Genomic DNA, 22597 nt, shown 5'->3' on the forward strand with positions numbered 1-22597 from the left:
ATCGATGTTGAAACAAGATGGGAATCAAAACACCAGGTCTGAAAGTAGAGAGATGGAGAGAAAGGTAGTGTCAGGGCCAGTAAAAACAGGCAGGAGCAAAGTAATAGATACAATGGAACAAATAGATTGAAGTGTGTGTATTTTAGTGCTAGGAGTATTATGGGTAAAGGTGATTAATTTAGAGCGTGGATCAGTACATGGAATGAAGATGTGGCCAGAGACTTGGTTGATAAAGAGCTTAATGTCCCAGGGTTTCAATGTTTTAGAAAAGATAGAGGGGGAGGTAAGTAAAAGGTGGTGGGGGTTGGAGTGGGAGTTGCACTACTATTTGTGGACAATATCACAGCTGCACACAGAAGAGGCATAATGGAAGGCTCATCCACTCTGTCTGTATGGGTAGAACTCAAAAATAGGAAGAGACCAATCAATTTGATGGGATTGTATTGCAGACCCACCAACAGCCCCCAGGACATTGAGAAACAGAAACACAGGCAGATTAAGGAAAGGTGTTGAAACTTCCCTAATATCTCAATTAGCATCTTTTTAGTGCAAGAGGTTTAGGTGGGACAGATTTTGTTACGGGTATCCATGAAGATTTCTTATATCAATATGTAGATAGTCCAACAAGAGAGGCTGTTGGGTAATGAGCCTGGCCAGGTGACTGACCTTACAGTGGATGAGCAGTTAGGACTCCTTAAGTTTTAAGATTGCCAGAGACAAGGTTATGTATGGACCTTGTGGGAGAGTATTACATTGGAGCAGGGCAAATTATGAGAGCATTAGACAAGAACTAGGGAGGGTTAATTGGGAACAGCCATTTTGGGGCAAGTCCACAACCAACATGTGGAGGATGTTTAAAGACCAACTGCACAGAGTACGGGACAGGTAAGTTCCAGTCACAGGAAGGACAAAGAGGGCAAGGTCAGAGAACCTTGGATGTCAAAGGAGGTTTTGTATTTAGGAAAAATAAAATATGTGAAGTGTAGAAACCTAGAATCAAACAGAGCCCTTGAAGAGTGTAAAAAGGCAAGAAAATAACTCAAGAAGTGAGGAAAGCCAGGAAGGGCCATGAAATGTCTTTGGCAAGTAGGATTAGTGAATCCCAAGACATCCGATACATAGATCAAGAGCAAGGGAATAACTAGGGAGAAGGTAGGGCCACTCAAGGATAAAGGAGAGAACATTTGCTTGGATGTGGATGATGTAGGTGAGGTCCTAAATGAGTACTTTACATCAGTATTTACTAAGAAGGACATAGAAGATAGGGAGATCAGTGCTGAGTGTATTAATATGCTAGGGCATTTCAAGATAAGGGAGAAGGTAGTGTTGGGTCTCTTAAGAAGTATTTACAGTAAGTGAATAAGACCCCAGGGTATGATGGGATATACCCCAAGTTATTAAGAGAGGCTGGGACCTTAACCAATCTCCGTGTCCTCTCTAGCCACAGGCGAGGTCCTGGAAAACTGGCAAGTAGCTAATTTTGTTCTATTATTCAAAAAGGGTACCAGAGATAATCCTGGAAACTATAAACCCATGAGTATCACATCAGTGATAAGGAAGTTACTGGAGAGAATTTTTAGGGATATGATATATGAGCAATTGGAAAACCATGGCCTAATTAGGAAGAGCCGGCATGGCTTTGTGTGGGACAAGTCGTGCCTTAGTTTTTTGACAAGGTGATGAGGGTGATTGATGAAGATAAAGCTGTGGAAGTTGTCAACATGGAGTTTAGTTAAGGGCCCTCATGGAAGGCTCATCCAGAAGATTAATGGGATCAATGGTCAATTGGCTGTTTGAATTCAGAGTTGGTTTGCCCGCAGAAGACAGAGGGTAGTGGCGAAGGGACTTTTTCTAGCTGATTAGTGGTGTTCCACAGGGATCTGTGCTGGGACCTCTGCTCTTTGTGATGTGCAGTATATAAATCACCTCGATGCAAATATAGATGGGTGGGTTAGTAAGTTTGCAGATGATACAAAGATTAGTGGTGTTGCAGTTTGTATGGAAGACAGGCAAAGAATAATGAGATATACAGAAGGTCAGTTGCAGATATGGGCGGAGAAATGCAGATGGAGTTTAACCCAGCCAAATGTGAAGTGCTGCACTTTTGTTGGTCAAATGTAAAGAGACAGTACACTGTTAAGAGCAAGATCCTTGACAGTATTGATGAGCAGAGGGATTTTGGGTTCCAAGTTCATAGTTCCCTGAAAGTGGCTACACAGGTTGATAGGGTTGTTAAGAAAGCTTATGACATGCTTGTCTTTATTAGTCAAGGCACTGAGTTCAAAAGTCAGAAACTTATATTGCAACCTTATAAGACTCTAGTTAGGCTGCAACTGGAATATTGCATACACTTCTGGTCATCCCATTATAGGAAGGATATCAATGCTTTGGAAAGGATGCAGAAGAGGTTCACCAGGATTAGAGAACGAGAGTTTGGATAAACGTTTTCTTTGGAGCGGCAGAGACTGAGGGGAGAACCACTAGAGGTTTCTAAGATTATGAGAGACATAGATAAAGTAGACAGCATCTTTTTCTCAGGGTGAAATGTCTTAATACCAGAGGATATGCACTTAATGTGAGAAGAGGTAGGTTTAAAGGAGATGAGAGGAACAATTTTTTTTTACATAGGGAGTGGTGGGTGCTTGGGGTGGTGGTAGAAGCAGGTAAGTTAGGGACTTTTCAATAGATACATAAATGTGAGGGAAATGGAAGGATGTGGACATTGTGTCAACAGAAGGGATTAGTTAGTTTAGTTGGCCATTTGTTTAATAATTTAATTCATGCAGCATAACACTGAACAGCCTGTTACAGTGTTGTTCTGTTCTATGTTCTGGAATCCCTTATTTGATCTGAAAGGTAGTGAGGTATAAAGGCTTATCTGCCCTCTATCTTTCAGTCCAGATGAAGGGTCTTGACCTGAAATGTTGACTGTCCATTTCCCTCAGATGTCTGACTTGCTGAGTTCCTCCAGCACTTTGTGTGTTGATCCAGCCAAAAGGTGTGGATAAAAGAAAACTGCTTTTCTAAATCAACTGGAACTCTTTTAAATCTGTGTTGTCACGGAAGTTTCAATTTCCATCATCGTTGTTTGTCGTAAGTGTAAAAATAGAGCCACACAAGTATTCTAGCCCCCTAAATGAAAGAAATGTATTTCACTGAGCAGAGGCACATATGACATGCACTTTAAATGTAGTAATTGTGTTTCATGTTTTCCATACTGCCAATCCATGCAAATCCACAACTTCAAAACTTGTTAGAATAAATAAAACTTTATTCACAAGATAAACAATCCATTATTTCTTTACAAGTGCAAGCATACATTAATGTTTTGATTCAAGCCAAAGATCCATTCTTCCTGCAGTTAGTACATTATTTAAGCTTGTCTCTGCTGAATCAGGGAAGCCCCTGGAAACCATTAAACACATGATCAACATGAAAAATACCTGGGGAAAAAAAACTGCTGTTTTGGATCAGTTCTCATATTCAGTGGATTCAGTGGGTATGTGTGGCAACTTATTACCTCGTAAGGTATGTGAACAAATCAGATTATAATTGTTAATATGTATTCCTTAGTTCATTGAAAGCTGTGTCATGTGTGAATCCAAACACATTTATGGTTTAAGGTGAAAGTGCCCCCTGTTCATTGAGAATGAAATGGGGAAGATGTTTCTCGCATTGTACAAGGAGCCATATGACTAACTTAATACCAGCTAAAGCAGTTGAAGGTAAAGAATAATGGGAATCTCACAATTTTATAATTACAGTAGCTGTTTTATGCTTAGATATGTAAATTACTCACAAAGGAGTTTGGAAAGAAAATTATCCTTTTTAATAGACAATCAAAAGTAATTTGCATTGTTACCAAGGAACACAAATACATGAATAAATTTGTCCACTGCAGTCAAAGTTTAACTGGTGCAAACAAATAGATGCATTGTACCAGCATGTAACATCATATTAAAGACAATTATGCTAATTAGGCAATGGTTTTGAGGAGTGTGAATGAGCCACATGCAAGTGAAAGAACCTGCTTGCAAACCAGAACCAAACATTTCATATTGTACCCATTAACACTGCTCACCTTTTCTTTATCACATTGCTTTTGAAAGTCTCTGCAATATGAAAAATTGCTGGGGATTGACATCTAATTTGCCTTGATTACTGAACATCTAGTAGCTTATTGTAACTGTGGAATTGCCAACATCTACATTCATAAATAGCATTTGCCACAATATTAAAAAGGAACTATAGAAATCATTATATTGTTTCTCTGTAGTGTCTATACTCTAATTAAACGTCATTTCAGCCTTGTTGCATATAGCATTCACAAAGGTACTAAGCTCTTGAAAAACAACTTTGTGTAAACGTTGATCATTTGATATCTATTATATTCACTGTTCACTAAGTTTTGCAGAAGCAAAAAAATATTGAAATAACTTCAAAAGAAACTTCACAGTTCATCACTTTCCATCACATTTAGTTTGGTTGCAATCTGTGGGGTGTCCACTGATGGGGAAGCAGATTTCAAGTCAAGTCCTTGGATAGAAAAAGCAGCATATCGATTGCTTGGAGATTGTACTTTTCTTACTTGCTGTTTGATGTTCTGGTGCCATTGAGCTGTGACAACAAAAATACCCAAGTTGAGCCTTTGCAGCTGTGATGGAGAATTTTATGTTACTCTAATATTATAAGGAGCTGGTATACCACCCTATCAAAAGTGAAACAAATACATGATACAGCAATCAATACTCTTTAGATATGCATTCTGCAAGTAAGTACACTACAAATGATAAGGCAGTAACAAAAACGGGCAATTATATTATTTCCCATAAAGCTTCCAAGTAGGTACCACCAAAACAGCAGAACAACAAGCCTCTGCTTCAGAAGCTGATTTAATGTTCTAATCATTACTCAATAAAATTAGTTTAAATCACTATTATAAAATCTCATTATTAAGCAGAGTTTGCTGATGCTTTTGCATGAACTAAAGTTAAAATGACAGGGATGATTATTCCCGGTGCTTACCGATTTTTCACACAGTGGGTGGTGGAAGTCCAGAGTGATCTGTTACAGGAGGTGGTGCAGGCCGATACAATTGCAGCATTTAAAGAAAATTTAGCTAGTGTTTTGATAGGAAAGGCATACAGGGATGTGAACCTAATGTAGATAAATGGGAATAACGCAAGTAGGCACTAGAGTTGGTGTAAGCAAAGTGTGCTGAATGGGCCCCTTTCTCTTCTGTATGTTTCCATGATCCTATGAACATCACACCTGCAGTTCCCTATTATCTCTGCCTGAGTATCATATCATCAGTAATTCAGAGTTTGTTATAAAGTTTTAGAATCATAGAACAGTATAGCACAGAAATGGGCCATTGGGCCCATGGTGTCCATACTGACCAATTTGCCTGGATTTGGCTCGGGACCTTCTGAGCCTTGTGTAATCAAGTGTCTGACTAAATGCTCCTTAAATGTAGTGACTGTGTCAGAGTCCAGCATTTCCTCTGGCAAACAGCTACAGACATCAACCAGTGTCTTTGTGAAAAATTTCCCCCTCGGATCCATCTTCACAATCTAAAACTATGCCCTCTAATTTTTGACACACCTATCTTAGGAAGAAGATTCTTACTATACATCATTACTATGCCTCTCATAACCTTATACACCTTACTCAGGTTACCTTTCATCCTCCTTCATTCCAGTGAAGGCAAAACTAGTTGATACAACTTTTCCTTTAGTGAATTCCTCCAATCCAGGCAACATCCTGGTGAATCTCCCATGGTTTCTCTCTGGTACAATCAAATCCTTCCTTTTATATAGTGACCAGAATGTACATGATGCTCCAAATGTAGCCTAAGCAGTGTTTTGTTAAGTGCCAACATGAACTCCAAAGTATTATATTTTATGACCAGGCAAAGATGGCAAGCATGCCATTAGCCTTGCTTACCTGTGTTGCCACTTTCCAGGAACTATGAACAACACTTAGTGGCCTCCTTATTCAATACCTCCTGTACCTAATGTCCGTGGTCTTCTGCTACTGTGGCTCATCCACTTCAAGGTTTGACATGTTGTGTGTTCAGAGGTGCCCTTCTGCACATCACTGTTGTTACACCTAGTTATTTGAGCTACTGTCACTTTCCTGTCAGCCTGAACCAGTCTGGTTATTCTCCTCTGACTTCTCTCATTAAAAAGGCATTTTTGCCCACAGAGCTGTGCCTCACTGAATGTATCTTTGTTTATCACATCATTCTCTGTAAACTCTAGACACCTCTGTGCATGAAAATCCCTGGAGATCGGCAGTTTCTGAGATACTCAAACTACCCCATCTGACACCAACAATCATTCCACAGTCAAAGTCACTGAGATAACATTTCTTCCCCATTCTGATGACTTGGGTTCCAAGATCCATGATTGAATCTAACAACAATTCTGCTTCTAGAACTTTGAGGACTTCCTGCAAACCACGCGATGTGCATTTCATGGTTTGAAGTGCCTTGCCAGGCCTCTTTCAATAGATTAACTTACAAGAGATACAAAAAAAGTCATATTGAAATTAAACTATGTATCATTTTACTTACCTCATCAAACTTAAGGACCCTTAGATATACTGATGTACAGAGGGATCTTGGGGTGCAACTGCATAGCTCCTTGAAAGTGCAACACAGTTAGATACAGCCAAAAGGTGGCATATGGCATGCTTGTCTTCATCAGTCAGGTGTTGACTATAAAAGTTGGGAAATCATTTTGCAGGCTTATAAACTTTTGTTAGGCCATATATAGAGAATGGTGTGCAGTCCTAGTTGCCACATTAGAGGAAGTATGGAGGGGCTTTGGAAAAGATACAGAAGAGATTTACCAGGATGCCGCCTGGACAGAGAATATTAGCTATAAGGAGAGGCTGAGCAAACTTGAACTATTTGCTCTGATGGTCAGTAGCTGAGGGGTGACCAGATAGAAGTATATAAATTTATGAGAGATATAGATAGTAAGTGCCTGTTTCAGAGGATGGAAATATCAGATACTAGCAGGCATAACTTTAAGAAATGGAAAGTGTAAAGACAATTTACATGGTAATTTTCCCCCTACACATTGAGTGGTAAGTGTCTCTAACATGCTATCAAGGAAAATGGCGGAAACAGATGTGATGCAATGTTTAAGAAGCATTTAGACACACATGAGCAGGCTGGAATGATGGGATGTAAACCACATGTGGGCAGATGTGCAGTTTAAACTGGTTGGCACAGACATCGTGGACTGAAGGCCCTGTTCCTAGGCTGAATGATTCTATGTTCTGTTCTATGTAATTTCATAATTTTTGTTTAAACCAAATGCTTACTTAAATGAACAGAACATCTGTCCCTCTCCCTTCTTTTAAACTCCTCCTACCTCTCTATCAGTGATGTTTATGCCATAATCTGCAAAGACCCTACCATTTAGGATTCACCATCTAACCCTCTCTGACTTTGTACTCTCTTTCTCATATAAGACACTCCTAAAAATCCGCTACTTTAGACAAGCTTTAGGCCACCAGCTGTAATGTGGGTTAGAGTCAAACTTTGTTTGTTATATCTTCTGTGAAATGCATTTGTATGTTTCGCTATTTTAAAAGTCTTAAACAAATACACATAATACTGGATATATTCTCAGTAATGTATCTCAACAGCGTTATTTCCTGGCGATATATTAATACTCCAATCAAAGCTGTGTCCGTATCATGTGCTTTCAACTCAGCCATATGCAGAAAAAAATGCTCTCCAGCAATATCATGGCGTCATTTTAACTTGACAATATTGGCAACACCATTATAAAGTTGTCCCTAAGCCACTTCATGTCTGCTCTATCTCTGCTTCAATAAACAACAACTAAGTTCCAATTTTGCAAATCTTGGAAAAGTTTGTGATGTAATATCTTTTCCAAGAAATCCTCAAGACTTCATTAATTTAATAAAGGCACGTAACTCAACAATGTTCAGAGCCACAGAATAATCCAGCTAGAAACTATGTTTGTGCCAACTATCAACTACTCACTTAATTCCATTTATTTTCCCCATATTATCATAGACTCTCCCAAGGCCCTATCACTCGTCCACAAAGGGCAATTCACAGTGTCTAATTAACCTATCAACCATGTGGCTGTAGGATGTGGAAAGAAGCCTGAGCTTCTTTGAAGGACATTGAATATGGGACTTTGAAATATGCAGACTTCACACAAACAGCATCAGATATCAGAATTGAACTTGGGTTTCTGGTGCTATGGGGAAGCAGCTCGACTAATTACTTCACTATAAAAGGGGCATAGAAAGTATACAACTATCGCCTTTATTTCGATTCTCTTCACTGAACGTTCACACTTATCTGGAACTAATTGAATGGTAATAGCACAAGCAACATTTTACAAACCCTGCTTCCCTGCTTATGATCCACATGAGATTGGCTTCAGAGGATCCTTCAGTGAATGCTTGGAGCTTGCACTCAATCCCTGTTCTTTGAGAGATACATTAACACCTCTCCGAAGGACTTTGATTTGAACACAGGAAGAATGGGATGATCTGGCTGAGGGATTTGAGAATGATCAATGAAGTTGGTAGGGTAGATGCTGTGAAGTGGAGGAGGAAGAGAAGATGGCGGCACGAAGCAGCGCATGCGGCCTCTCCGGTGATGAATATCTGTTATCTGTCAAGTAGGATGCCGTGCACAATTCTGACTTGATGGAAGCAGATGTGAGAGCACGGAGGAACATCTGGTGAAACTTCTGAAATGCCTGTTTCGCTGTGTGATTCCAAATCTCTGGAGGGGAAGGCCCTGAATCCTCAGTTTTGCTTGTTGCTCGGCGGCCGGGGTGGGGTCGAAGCGCTTGGCAGAGATGGTACTCGATGCTCGGTGTCGGGGGGGCGGGGTTGGAGGCTCGAAGTTTTTGGACGGACTCAGAGTCGGACTGTGGTCAGGTGCTTCCAGGATGCTGCATCGGCAAGTTTGTGGCACTGGAGGCTCATGGCAGGGAGAGTTTCTCCCTTCTACCATCTGCGTGAGATGTTGGGGCTATCGGGACTTTGAGACTTTTTTTTTCTGTGCCCATGGTCTGCTCTTATCAAATTACGGTATTGCTTTGCACCGTTGTAACTATATGTTATAATTAAGTGGTTTTTGTCAGTTTTAGTCTTGGTCTGTCTTGTGTTTCTGTGATATCATACTGGAGGAACATTGTATCATTTTTTAATGCACGCATTTCTAAATGACAATAAACGAGGACTGAGTGTCCCCATAATCTAAAACTTTCCTCTGCTGGTGGATTTCAAAATCAAAGGACATAACTTTAAAATTAGAGCTAAGCCATTTAGTGGTGGTAAAATCAAAAGCTAATGCTTCATTCAAAGGATGGAGGGAGTCTAAATCTATCCTAAAAATAGTTGTTGAGTTTGGAGACAATTGTAAGGTTCTAATCAATTAGATCGTTTTAAGGGTTACAGAGTTTAGAACCAAGAGAGGGTGATGGAATTACAAAGCTGCCCAGTATCACTGATGAAAATCCACTCTTGTAACTGTTAACACTCAGATACATACTCACCATATAAATCCAATCGAGCTGTGCAAGATGTGATTCCTGCTTCATTTTTGGCTGACACAGTATACCAGCCAGCATCCTCCTTCTTGGTTGGTTGGATCAAGAGACAGACATACCCTGTAGGATCTCGGTGCATGCTGGGTGAAGATAAAGATCAGTTTTATTTGTCAAATATGCATTAAAACATACAATAATATGCACCACTTGTGTCAAATCAAATCAGAAAGGACTGTGCTAAGAGCAGCCTGGGAATGTCACCACACTTCCACCACCAGCATAGCATGTCCACAACGTACTAACCCTAACCTTTATGTCTTTGGAATGTGGGAGGAAAGTGGAGCACCTAGAAGAAACCCATGAAGTCACAGGAGAATACATGAATTCCTTACAGATAGTGGTGGGAAATGAACCTGGGTCACTGGGGCTGAAAAGCCTTTACACTGACTGCTATGCCTCTCTGCCATTCCATATGATACCGCGCTGTTTAAGTAAGACAACTGCATGGATTTAGTTAAATACATATAAAACTAATTGGAAAGCAAGCAGATCTTCTTATGAAATGTCATTGAAAATAAACCAGGTTAAATAACAATATACAGTAAATTATTGCTCACAGATAATTTGATATCCTTTTCAGTTACATTATTTATTGTATTTTAGGAAAATAATTAACACATGATGTCAGATTGCTGAGCTTGTGATCTATGTGCAGAGGCTTTGGTAAGAAGGCTGAGCAACCATATGATAGGCAAGGTAACAAGAGAAAATCTGCAGACGCTGGAAATCCAACCATTACACACAAAATGCTGGAGAAACTCAGGCCAGGCAGCATTAATGGAAAAGAGTAAAATCGACATTTCAGGCCAAGACCTTTCAGCAGGACTCGAGAAAAAAGATGAGGAGTTAGAGTGGGAGGTGGGGAGAGAGAAAGACAAGATGATAGGTGAAACTGGGAGGGGGAGGGGTGAAATAAAGAGCTGGGAAGTTGATTGGTGAAAGAGATACAGGGTATGAGAAGGGGGAATCTAGTATGAGAGGAACAAAAGGCCATGGAAGAAAGAAACAGAAGGAGGAGCACTAGAGGGAGGTGATGGGCAGACAAAGATAGGTGAGAGATGGAGAAGGGGATGGGGAATGGTGGAGGTGGGGGCATAACCGGAAGTTAGAGAAAATGATGTTCATGCCATCAGGTTGGAGGCTACCCAAACAGAATGTAAGGTGTTCCACAAGGTACGGTTTTTTCTCATTTTTCACCCAAAAGAAAATCAGGGTTCGTTGGTAATGACATTCAACAGAGTGCATGCTCCCCTTGGGAAATCAGGCAGAACGCAAATATCCCTGACAGCTGTTTGCAGGAAGTGTGTCCTATTGCAGCTTTTCTCCGACCGCATGGATGAATATAAACAGCAGCTGGAATCCGTGAAGAGAATATAGGAGGCAGAAAGTGTTATAGATAGAAGGTTCAGGGAGCTGGTCACTTTGCACCTTCAGCCAAAGAGTAGATGGGTGACTGCCAAAAGGGGCAGTTAGGCAGTGCATGTGTCCCTGTAGCCTTTCCCCTCTCTAACATTATACTGTGTTGGATGCCTTTTAGGAGGTGGCTAGTTTCTCAGAGAAAAGTTAATGGTACTAAGACTGGCTCTCCTCTCAGCAGGGGAGGACAAAGTCTAGTTGAGAAGAAGTGACAGGGAACTCAATAGGCAGGGAGACTTGTAATTTTGCTCACCTGGATCCGGAACTATAGCTAACAGTCTTACGCTGGCAACAGCAGGATAAATTAACTAGGTAAACAAAAAGGATATAACCAGGCATCTGAAAGGGAGTGTTTCCCACTGGGTGCTTATTGTAAAGATAAGTGTTCTTGAATCAAATGGAACATTTTATGCAAATTTCCAAGGTGCAATTCTAGCAGATGTAATTCCAACAGATATAAAGATATATTAAACTTTAATATATTATATGGCCCTGCTGTAAACAGGAGTTCAGACACACCTTATTCTTTCTCTGCTGGGCATGATTGTCTCATTGTCTTTCTTCCAAAAGATGAATGGAGGTGGCATGCCCAACACTCTGCAGTCCAATCGGACTGGATGGCCCTCTGCCACTCCTGTGTTCTGCAGTTTCTCAATAAACACTGGTGCCTTTGTGATTTCTTTTGCTGCAAAACCAAACCAAGCAAACAGAAACAAGAACAAACAAATATTTTAGAAGTACACTGATATTCCATATTTTATATTATTTCTACTTTTGCTTTTGCTACAATGATAACTTTCACCCTGTGTGGCCATCAGCCTTCCTGATGGGGTAATGATATGATTTGTTTCAGTCATGATAACAAATTTAACTTTAATACATCTTAATATCATTTGGAAGAATTCTGAGAAACAAAGTTAGAAATATGGAAACATGTATATTTCATTAAGAGACTAATTAAAGAAGACAGGAGAGTTGTTCATTATTGCATATTGTTGGTTTTCCTTTGGAAAGAAGATTTATGGCTCAAGTATGACTGTCTAAATGATAATTTGAACATTTGACTGAGAGAAGAAGATAAGGGGGATTTGTTCCTTTAACTTAATACTTGGTTTGTTTCTTTTTTTAATCAGCTAATTGGTAGTTTTTTCCTACTAATAGGGCTTTATATATATTTGGGAGGGTTTAATTACTTATGATACTATTAATCAGTCTTTTTGAAAATTCAGCTGGGTCAAATATACTATTAATTTTTTTTCTGTTATAATTGAATAACATTTTATAATCGAATTTAAAGCTTTTTTAGGGAATTAGTATTAAACTTAAAGATGGCGCTGGTTTTTCTCTCTAAGAGGTAACATTATTTTAGTTCTTTCTCGTTTATTAGTTGATGGAATGTAAATACCTTTTTTTGCTGAGACTTTATTGTTATTTTACAAGGTCACTCTACTTTTTTACTAACTGGGGGGAGGGAAAGAAAACACAGACAGAGCGGTCAGTAGCTTTGAACACTATCATAGATCGCTTGCCTTTTTCGGGCTTCCGGGTGTGAGTGGGTGGGTTTAGAGTTAGGAGTTTTTTCCCATTGGGTGGTTCCGGAGCATGCATGTTTTTTATGCGGTTGTATTCTTCATCACCGCCATTTTTAATCATCCCATATTGGTATGTGCTCTGCGCATGTATAAAATAGAATAAAATTATAGTATGGTATTTAAACGGATTAATATAACAAGTTAGAATGTATGTGGTTGGAATCATCCTATTAAATGAAAAAAGACTTTAAATTATTAACCAATTCCAACCTGATATAATTTTTGCTCAAGAGACACATATCAGGGCGGGAGATCAAAATAGATTTTTTGGATCGTGGAATGGTTTGCAATTCCACTCTACTTCTCAGAGTAAAACAAAAGGCGTGTCTATTTTTTATTAAACCTAATATATTTATTCAAGAGGATTTTGAATCAGATTCTAATGGTAGATTTTTAATTGTTAAAGGAACGATCTGAAACAGAAAAGTTGTTTTGGTAAATTTGTATAGTCCTAACTTAGACGATACTTCTTTTTTTAAAAAGGTATTTGCTTTACTGCCTGATTTAAATGAATATATGCTGATAATGGGCGGGGATTTTAACTGCTGCTTAAATCCTATGATTGATAAGAGCTCAACCAATCAGCGACTTCTAAATCAATCCGCGTTATTTATTAATTCCTTTTTGATTGATTTTGGGTTGATTGATTTGTGGAGGTATCTCCATCCTGATAATAGAGAATATTCTTTCTTCTCACATGTTTCTAAAAAATATTCGAGGATTGATTAAATTATAATCGATCCCCGCTTCTTGCCTAGTGTTAAAACTTGCGAATATGACACTATTGCTATATCTGATCATGCGCCTCTGAATTTGTCTTTTGAATTTGATGGTGTCATTCTTGTCCGCCCACCTTGACGCATGCCTCAGACATTATTGCAAAACTCTGACTTTGTCAGTTTCATTGAAACCCAGATAAAATTTTTTTTTCTTTTTAATGATATAGGGGGTATGTCTAAATTAATTATGTGGGATACATTTAAAGCATTTGTACGTGGTCAGATTATTTCTTATTCAGCTAAACTTAAAAAACAGACTAAAGCAGAATTAGATAGAATTTAAAAACAAATTAAAGATTTAGATAATATCTATACAATTTCCCCCAATACTGATTTATTTAAACGAAGGGTGGAACTTCAATCACAATATAACCTGTTATTAACTCATCCCATTGAAGGATATTTGCTTAAGTTAAAGAGCCAATTTTATATCTTTGGAGATAAAAATAATAAACTGCTCACATCTCAATTAAAAATGGCTGTAGCCAAAAGGCAAATCATGAAAATTCGTAGGAAAGATGGTACCTTGGCTCAGGAATATGAAGAAATTAATAAGATTTTTCAAGATTTTTATGCTGAACTTTATAAAACTCAATGTCCGTTAGATTCCTCTGAAATGAATGCTTTTTTATGAAAGATTGTTTTTCCTAAAATCTCGGCTGAGGATCAAAAAACTCTTCATGCTCAAATCACTGAAGCCGAAATTCATAAAGCTATTTTCTCAATGCAATCTGGTAAGTCCCCAGACTTGATGGCTATCCTGTAGAATTTTATAAAAAATTTGGAAAGTTGCTTCCTCCGTATATGTTGGAAATGTTTAAGGATTCTTTTGTGAAAGGTGACTTACCCTCTACTTTTTATGAGGCTTCTATCTCTTTAATTCTTAAAAAAGATAAAGATCCCACTGACTGTGCTTCATATAGACCTATTTCATTACTGAATGTCGACGCTAAGATTCTGTCAAAGATAATGGCCAATCGGTTGGAGAATATTTTGGGTAAACTTATTTTTAAAGATCAAACAGGCTTTATAAAGGGTCACTATTCTTTTTCAAATGTTCGGAGACTATTTAACATTATGTATTCATCCTCTTTTAAAACTCCACAATGTGTTGTATCTTTGGATGCTGAAAAAGCGTTCGATCAAGTTGAATGGAAATATTTATTCAATGTTTTAGAGAAATTTGGCTTTCTGTTGTTACTGTTGTCACTAACAATTGTAGGTCTCCTTTTTTTCAGCTTTCATGGGGAACAAGGCAAGGCTGTCCATTAAGTCCTTTGTTGTTTAATTTAATATTAGAACCCCTTGTTATTGCTCTTCGTGAGGCTAAAAATATCCATGGGATTTTTGTGAATGAGACCATGCATAAGATCTCTCTTTATGCTAATGATTTATATATCTACTGGTTTATATATCTAACCCTGATGAATCTATTCCTGCCTTGCTAAAATTATTTAATGAATTTGGGGGGTTTTCAGGATATAAAATAAGATTTAGTAAAAGTGAATTGTTTCCTTTAAATGATTCTGTCTCTATATATGATAATACTTCTTTTAAAGTCACAGATTCTTTTAGATATTTAGGTATTATAATTACTAAAAATGTAAGGATCTTTATAAAGCCAATTTTGTTCCTTTAGTAGACTCTATGAAGTATTTATTTAGTAGATGGAGTCCACTTACATTTTCACTTGTTGGTTGTATTCATATAGTTAAAATGATGATTTTACCAAAATTTTTATATTTATTTCAGAATATTCCTTTTTTTTGACTAGGAAATTTTTTGATCAGATTGATTCTATTATTTTATCTTTTATTTGGAATAATAAAAGACGAAGAATTAGTAAACGTCATTTACAAAAATTGAAGAAGGATGGAGCTCTTGCTTTGCCTAACCTAAGGATGTACTATTGGGCTGTTAATGTGCAATACATGTCTTTTTGGTTATACTGGGTTGATAAGAGTGATCGGCCAATTTGGGTAGACCTGGAACTGAAAGTTGTAAAACAGTTTTATTTAACCTCGTTATTGGGAGCTGCTTTACCTATGCAATTAGCTAAAGTTGTTAATTTAAACCTATATCCTGTGATTAAGTATTCTTTACAGATTTGGCTCCAGTTCTGCAATTTTTTTAATCTTAAAAAATTTAAACTTTGTAGTTTAATTTATCGAAATTACTTTCTTAAGCCTTCTTTGAGTGATCCAATATTTTTACTTTGGAAAAATAAAGGTATTAATTCTTTTTTTGGATTTATTTAAAGAAGATAGATTGATGTATTTTGAACAATTAATTGATAAATATTCTCTTTCATACTCACACTTTCAGCAATACCTTCGTTAGACATTTTTTACAAAAATATTTAAGTAATTTTCCTTACATATTGGAAGCTGACCTGTTAGATACTATCATGAGTATGAATCCTTCGATCAAGGGTTCTATTGGAAGAATTTATAATTTATTATTACAATGGGATAAGCGTCCTTTATCTAAGATTAAACAGGATTGGGAAAAGGAACTTAATTTGACTTTTATGACGGAGGATTCGATGCGGATTTTGAAGTTGGTTAACTCCTCTTCAATTTGTGCTAGCCATTCATTGATTCAATTTAAAATTGTACATCATTATCGTTTGATGAAGGAGAGACTTTCTAAAATCTTTTTTAATGTTGATAGTCACTGTGATAGATGTAAAACTGAGATAGCTATACTGACACATATGTTTTGGTCTTGTTCTATATTGGAACAGTTCTGGAAGTCGGTTTTATCAACAATTTCTAAAGCACTTAAAATTAACCTACAACCTAATAAATTAACTGTGCTTTTTGGAATAATTCCTCAAAATATTCATGGTATTTCTGTGTCTGACCAACATGTTATTGCATTTGTTATATTGATAGCTAGGAGGGCCATTTTGTTGAAGTGGAAGGATACATCAGCTCCCACTTTGTAACAATGGTTCTCTCAACTGATGCTATGTCTTAGTTTGGAGAAAATTAGAAGTTGAACCTTTGAACCTTTATTTGATTTTGAGAAAAGATGGGGCTCATTTGCTCATTATTATCATTTGAGCCAATTGATAGAATTTTTCCATGATCTAATTGTAAATTTTTTAGTATATTTTCTTTTCTTGCTGGCGGTTTGATGTTTATTTTTAAAGCTTTTTGTATGACACTTTTTGTATTGTACACCTAATGGGTTCTTTTTTTTCTCACTTTTCTGCTTAGTAGGTTTTTTTGTTATCACAAAATTTTTTTTTCAATCTTTAAGATAATGTCTTTTTTTGAGACATTGTAAGTGTTGTTACTTCAATGTACTCATGTTTTTTTGTATAACAATAAATAGATTTGAAAAGAAAAGAAACATAGAAAACCTACAGCACAATACAGGTCCTGTGGCCCACAGAGTTCTGCCGAACATGTCTCTACCTTAGAAATTACTAGGCTTACCTATAGCCCTCTATTTTACTAAGCTCCATGTGCCTATCTAAAAGTCTCTTAAAAGAACCTATCGTATCCGCCTCCACCACCGCTGCCGGCAGCCCATTCCACGCACTCACCACTCTCTGAGTAAAAAACTTACCCCTGACATTTCCTCTGTACCTACTCCCCAGCACCTTGAACCTGTGTCCTCTTGTAGCAACCATTTCAGCCCTGGGAAAAAGTGTCTGACTATCCACATGATCAGACCTAGCAAATGAGAAAAGGCAAGATGGCGCCAGAGGGAGCTTTCTCCCATCCCACCCGCGGAACTCTTTAAATTCTTCTTTCTAATGCCTCTGCTTTCTTTTTCTGGAGTCCTGTTGGAGTCTGTGATCTACAGCTGCACTCAAACTGTGGCACTTCACAGTGGTGGGTTCCCGTTCTTGGAATTTGCCAATTGGCTTGGTTTCGATATCTTCAGGAGCAGCCTGAAGACAGGTGCCCTCAGGGTGCGGCTTAGCACGGCCCTGTGGACTCGATTTCTCGCCTGTGTCGTGAACTGAAGCGTCGCAGGAAACTGGAACATCAAAACAGTGGGTGCAGTTGCTGGAGGCCTCGGCACTCAGGAGATATATATATCTCCCTCGTGAGTGAGCTTGCTGTCGATTCTTGAGTTGGGGGAAACTTGAAATAAAAGTGGCACTTCAGACTGTGACATTGAAATAGTGAGCGATTTGTCTCCCCCCTCACTGTGGAAGGACTGATACCTCTTTCTCCCTTGTTAGTGAGAGAGAGCCTATGGCATCTCATATTGCCAGGTGAACAAGAGTTTTTGTTGAACTGCAGATCACAGTCTCTCATAGGGGGCTTTGCTATTGCTTGCTTGGTGGGTGGTGAGTACTGAAGCTTCCTGCTGGAATAAGTGGTGGGAGGGGGATGAGGGAGAGTTGATGCTTTTACTTCTGCAAGTGCATGAGAGGAGTCTTTAGGATTCTTACTTTTTTTTCTGTCATTCAATCTTTGGGGTTATTCTTCTGTTTTATGGATGTCTGTGGAGAGTAAATATTTCAGGTTGTATGTTGTATGCATACTCTGATATTAAATAGAACCATTGAACTGTTGCAAATACTTCTGTTTTTCTTCTTCTGAACCTATCAGCATCATATGATAGCTATATAAAACAGACCAAGACTGCACGTTTCTCTTCAGAAGTCCTACCTTGACTAATCTCAAACTCTTTAATATTCCTCCTTATCAAACTATTATTTTTACAAGGATTATTATTAACAATAATTTGTGGCTGTACATTCAATCTTAAGTGTAATTTCCCCACCTGCTTTTGCAATATTCCTTCTCAAGCATTTCTGTTTTCATGTTCCTTCCCTTTCTTTACATCCTTTTTTTCTTTCAACAGTGCTCTCCTCTTTCTTCTGAATAAAACAGTGCTCATTTTATACCCCAAATTGTAAATATTATTGACACTGGAGTTCAGAGTTGAAACCCAGAGCTGAAGTAAGTTGGGATGGCAAGGAAGTTCTCCTGATGAATTTATTCATTTATGCATTTATGAGCTGTGAATGTCATTAGCAATGTCAGCATTTATTTTCTACACCTGATTATGCCTCTGTTGTGGAGGTAGTCAAGCGTAAATCACATCAGTCAATAAATATTGAGAACTTGAGATGAAGAATCCTTCAAAGAGAATCCATAAGTTGTGGGTATATTTCAGTGATGGGGCAAATGAAGTTGAATGAAGTTATCGGTTCCCTGATGATGAATGCTGTTTTCCTGCGACGAAGGATATTAATGGACCAGATGGGTTTTTACAACAATGCAGTAGTTTCATAGTTAAACATAAATAGCGATATAAAGTAGAAAAGTAGGAAGTTATATTGATCTGGAAGGATGAAGGAAAGATGTGAAGGTTCTGGGGACAAGAGATTCTGCAGATGCTTGAAATCTTGAACAACACACACAAAATGCTGGAGAATTCAGAAGGTCATCCAGAGTTTATGGAGAGAAATAAACAGTCAATTTCTCAGCCTGAAACATACTATTTACCACTGTAGATACTGCCTGAACTACAGAGTTCCTCCAGCATGTTGCAATTCTTAAAGTGGTACACACCCAATGCTAGTTGAGTCACATACATTATATCAAAAATCTTTGGACAAGAGATGCAAATGTGACGCATGTGAATGCAATATCCTCAGGGAGCCTTCAGAAACACAAAATCTTAGCTCAGGTTTTTCAATGTTGTCACCACCTAATGAGGTGACATTTTGCAGGAAAAGCTACAGCAATGCATTCAAGTCTGCACTGATCTGTTTGTGCATTTCAAAGTCATAATCCTACTCCATTTCTTGGCATCACAATCCTTCCAGACTATAACACTGATTTCCGTCACATTGCAAGTTTGCTGCTTGCCATGAGATGAGAGAAGGCATCCAGGCACTGTGCTCAATTAAGTAGTGATTTCAGTGAGGGGCAGGTAACTTTGTATTGTAAGGGTTTGTAGGGATTTCAGGTTTCTCCAAGCCCAAACCAGCACTGGCTGTTTGAATGCCCATTTCAAGCTGATGAGGTACAGTATCTTCCCAATCAGCAACGAGAGAACTCTGATGGAACTAACTTTAGATTTACCTGCAATTTAGGAACAGTCCAAGAAACACAATGGGCAATTAATGATTGAGATGACAAACAATCTGCTGGGAGAACTCAATGGGTCAAACAACATCTGTAGCAGGGAAGGAATTGTTGATGTTTTGCATTGAAACCCTGCATCAGGACTGAGAGAGGATAGTTGGTTTGCACTGGCAGGTACAAAGAGAGGGGGTGGGGGCATGGCAAGAAAGGATTATGACGTGATTATTGGACTGAGGAGGGGTGTAAAATGACAGGCAGGTAGTGCCAAGTAGGGGAAGTGAGAGGAAGTAGAGTTAAAAACAGTGGTAAGAGAATGATAGTTGGAGGCAGACAGAGAGAGAGAGGAGAAAGGGGAAAAGATAGAGCAACGTGAGGTTGGAGAGAGGGGAATGTGAAGGTAGGAGACAGCTGCATCTTTTAAAATCACTGTGGCTCCACTTTCTGAACTTTCAAGAATCTCATTAGGACAATGTTTTCTGTTCTGCTTTGAAACTTATTTTAGAAATTTATTGTACTACTCTGTTGAATAATATTGAAAAGATGTGATTAAAGGTGTGTTGGAATATTTACTAGAATAACATCCAATATTCCAGAAACATGCCAATAGAGTTTTACTATCATTTAGAATACTATTCTTGCCTTACCATATCTAGTGAGATCGAAACGTCCATCATCAAAAATTCCCACCATCCAGGTCACCATGTAGCTACAATCAAGCAGGAGGTACAGCAGCCTAGTCTCACACCACCAGGTTCAGGAACAGCTACATCCCTTCAACCATTTGGTTTGTGAAACAACCAGCAAAATCCCAATTACTACAGATCAGTAAAACTATGACTACTTTGATAATTTTGCACTAAACTGACTTTGTTTTGTTCTTTCTTGTAAAATTTGTGCAACATTAGAATTCAATTTATGTTTTTCTTGTGAATGCTGTTTATTGATGCTATGTGCCTGTGAAGCTGCTGCCACAGCTTTTCATTGCACCTGTGCACATATGTACTTGTGCACGTGACAGTAAGCTGGACATTAAGTTATTCTGCTTTATCCTCTTGTCCTTGGAAGCTTGCTACCATACTACCTCCTCCTGAGATCTCCATAATGAATAAGGCCAAAGATTAAACACTTACCGTTTACTATTACCAGCACTTACATACTTGTGAGGGTAGCAAAATAAGATGGTTGCATTTTCCATGCAATACTGGAAGGGTGAGGCTCTCAGACAGCCTTGATGATCTCTCTTTTCTCTCTCTTCCTCTCACCCTCATGTGCTACTACAGTCTGGCACTCACGACCATTATGCCTTTTAAGGGCCAAAGTCCATTGTAAATGTAGCATGGCAACCTATTAGCAGCTGAATGTTTTTTATCAGACTGTTCCTCTTTGGTCCTGTATAGCTAGTGACTGAAGAAGATAGTTTAAGGTATTTTAGGGGCACTTTCACACAGCTGTTTGGAGCCCATTTCCTTATGTTCTCTGACAAAACCTTATTTTACAGCAACAACATTTTACAATAGCTAAAATGACAAAATGCCATTTATAAATAGATATCTGGAAGTTATTTTTTCATCCAAAGCACAGTAGTGTAAATTCAGATTACCTCCTCTGAAAGACTGTGGATGCAGGAACAAAGGAAAATTTTAAGATTGTAATTAATAGATTACGTTAGGTAAAGATAACAATGGATATAAATCAAAGGTAAGTAAAGGAAGCTGAGATATAGATCAGCCAGAATTAGCACTGTCCCAATGGAGTTACATGTCTGAAATGACACCATACACCGGTGAGGAGAAATAACTGAAAAGAACAGAAGAGAGGAACCAAGAGGGGTAAACACTGTACAACTTCACTGAGTTGCTCAATATTATGAGTAATCAGTCAAAGCATTTCACACAATCCTTTGAGAATTTTCAGAGCTCTGTGAATATAATGGTACTTCTATAATTTCCCTCTAAGTATACAAATTTTTTCAGCACTAAGTTGCAGTATTAGGAAATGAGCGGTAACAGAAGTAAATTGCAGGGGAACCCACAAAGACAGCAGAGTATTGATGCAGCACGTGAATGTGAGACCCCGAATCACCCTCATCACAGGCATTTCTGGATTATAGGAGGATGGGACTGTCTTGAGAAGTTTTTTACTTAGACTCCAGCCTGTCTTCTACCACGAGCATCACATGCCATTGATAAAATAGCTGACAAGATAAGACACTTCGCAGGCAATCATTCAAAGGATTCCAAAATGAAGAAATTGGGGACTGGTAAAAAGAGCAAGCACAAACACAGGAAAATCACATAAGCCATCAGACATTTTTAAAAAAATCATGGCAGAGTCACAAGTTCTCATGAAGTCCAACAGCTTGCAACTATACCACCTTTTCCAGGAAATATACAAAAGGAACACAATTAAGTTCAGATATATGCCACACACTATATATATGTGGTATTAGAGAAACAAATTCTCTTCAATTTCCACAGAATATTTATTATTTTGAAGAGAGACATGAATAAAGTTAATATAAAGATGTTAAAAACAGAGGAATCAAGCTAGGATCATGGCTATAATGTGGCTTGTGATATAATGGTTGAAGGGCTGGTTTAAATGAAAAGCTCTGACAAAACGGACCACCAAGCTACACACAGCGTTTTCCTCATTTCCTCCTTCAGCCCTACTGAGTGTAGAATCTCCTCAAAGAATGACAAATGATAGTACTTAAGATATTTCAAGAAAATGTTGATCAGCTCATAGGCTGGCCTCATGAGATAGTGCAAAATACTGCTTCAGTATCACAGTCGTAATATAGATAGAATGTATGATCTTCATTGTACTTTACCTCTACATTTGCCTAGAAATCTTGTCCTGCAAAGGGTTACTGTCCAAGCTTAGTGCTGAAAGCATAATTTACCTCCTGAGTGGCTTATGGCCACCAGCTAGTGTTTGAAGAGAAAGAAATGGGTGAAGATATCAAACACTATTACTCTGTAGCTCTGTTTACTTTCTGTGATGGGAAATATTTTAAAGGCGGGGATAGGAGAAGGATCTATACTTGTTTCAACATTGCACAGATGTGCACAACATCCTGGCTGAAAAATGTTTTCAGCATTTTTGTTTTTGTCAGAAGAATGCTG

The 22597-nt window shown here is 38.2% G+C and overlaps 1 protein-coding gene across 9 annotated transcripts in view; it reads right to left on the reverse strand.

The window, feature by feature from the left end:
* Positions 1-3281: 3281 nt before the first annotated feature.
* mypn (myopalladin) overlaps positions 3282-22597 on the reverse strand; it is a 288573-nt gene continuing 269257 nt past the window's right edge. For all 9 annotated transcript variants that reach the window (XM_063071525.1, XM_063071522.1, XM_063071521.1 and 6 more), the window contains 3 exons: positions 11553-11718; positions 9564-9697; positions 3282-4617 (listed from right to left, as the gene is read on the reverse strand). In XM_063071525.1, the coding sequence (XP_062927595.1) occupies positions 4451-4617; positions 9564-9697; positions 11553-11718 (467 nt within the window). In that variant the 3' untranslated portion in view covers positions 3282-4450. The remainder of the gene's footprint in view (positions 4618-9563; positions 9698-11552; positions 11719-22597) is intronic.

This window comes from Mobula hypostoma, chromosome 19 (genome assembly GCF_963921235.1).
Source record: "Mobula hypostoma chromosome 19, sMobHyp1.1, whole genome shotgun sequence".
Lineage (NCBI taxonomy): Eukaryota > Metazoa > Chordata > Chondrichthyes > Myliobatiformes > Myliobatidae > Mobula > Mobula hypostoma.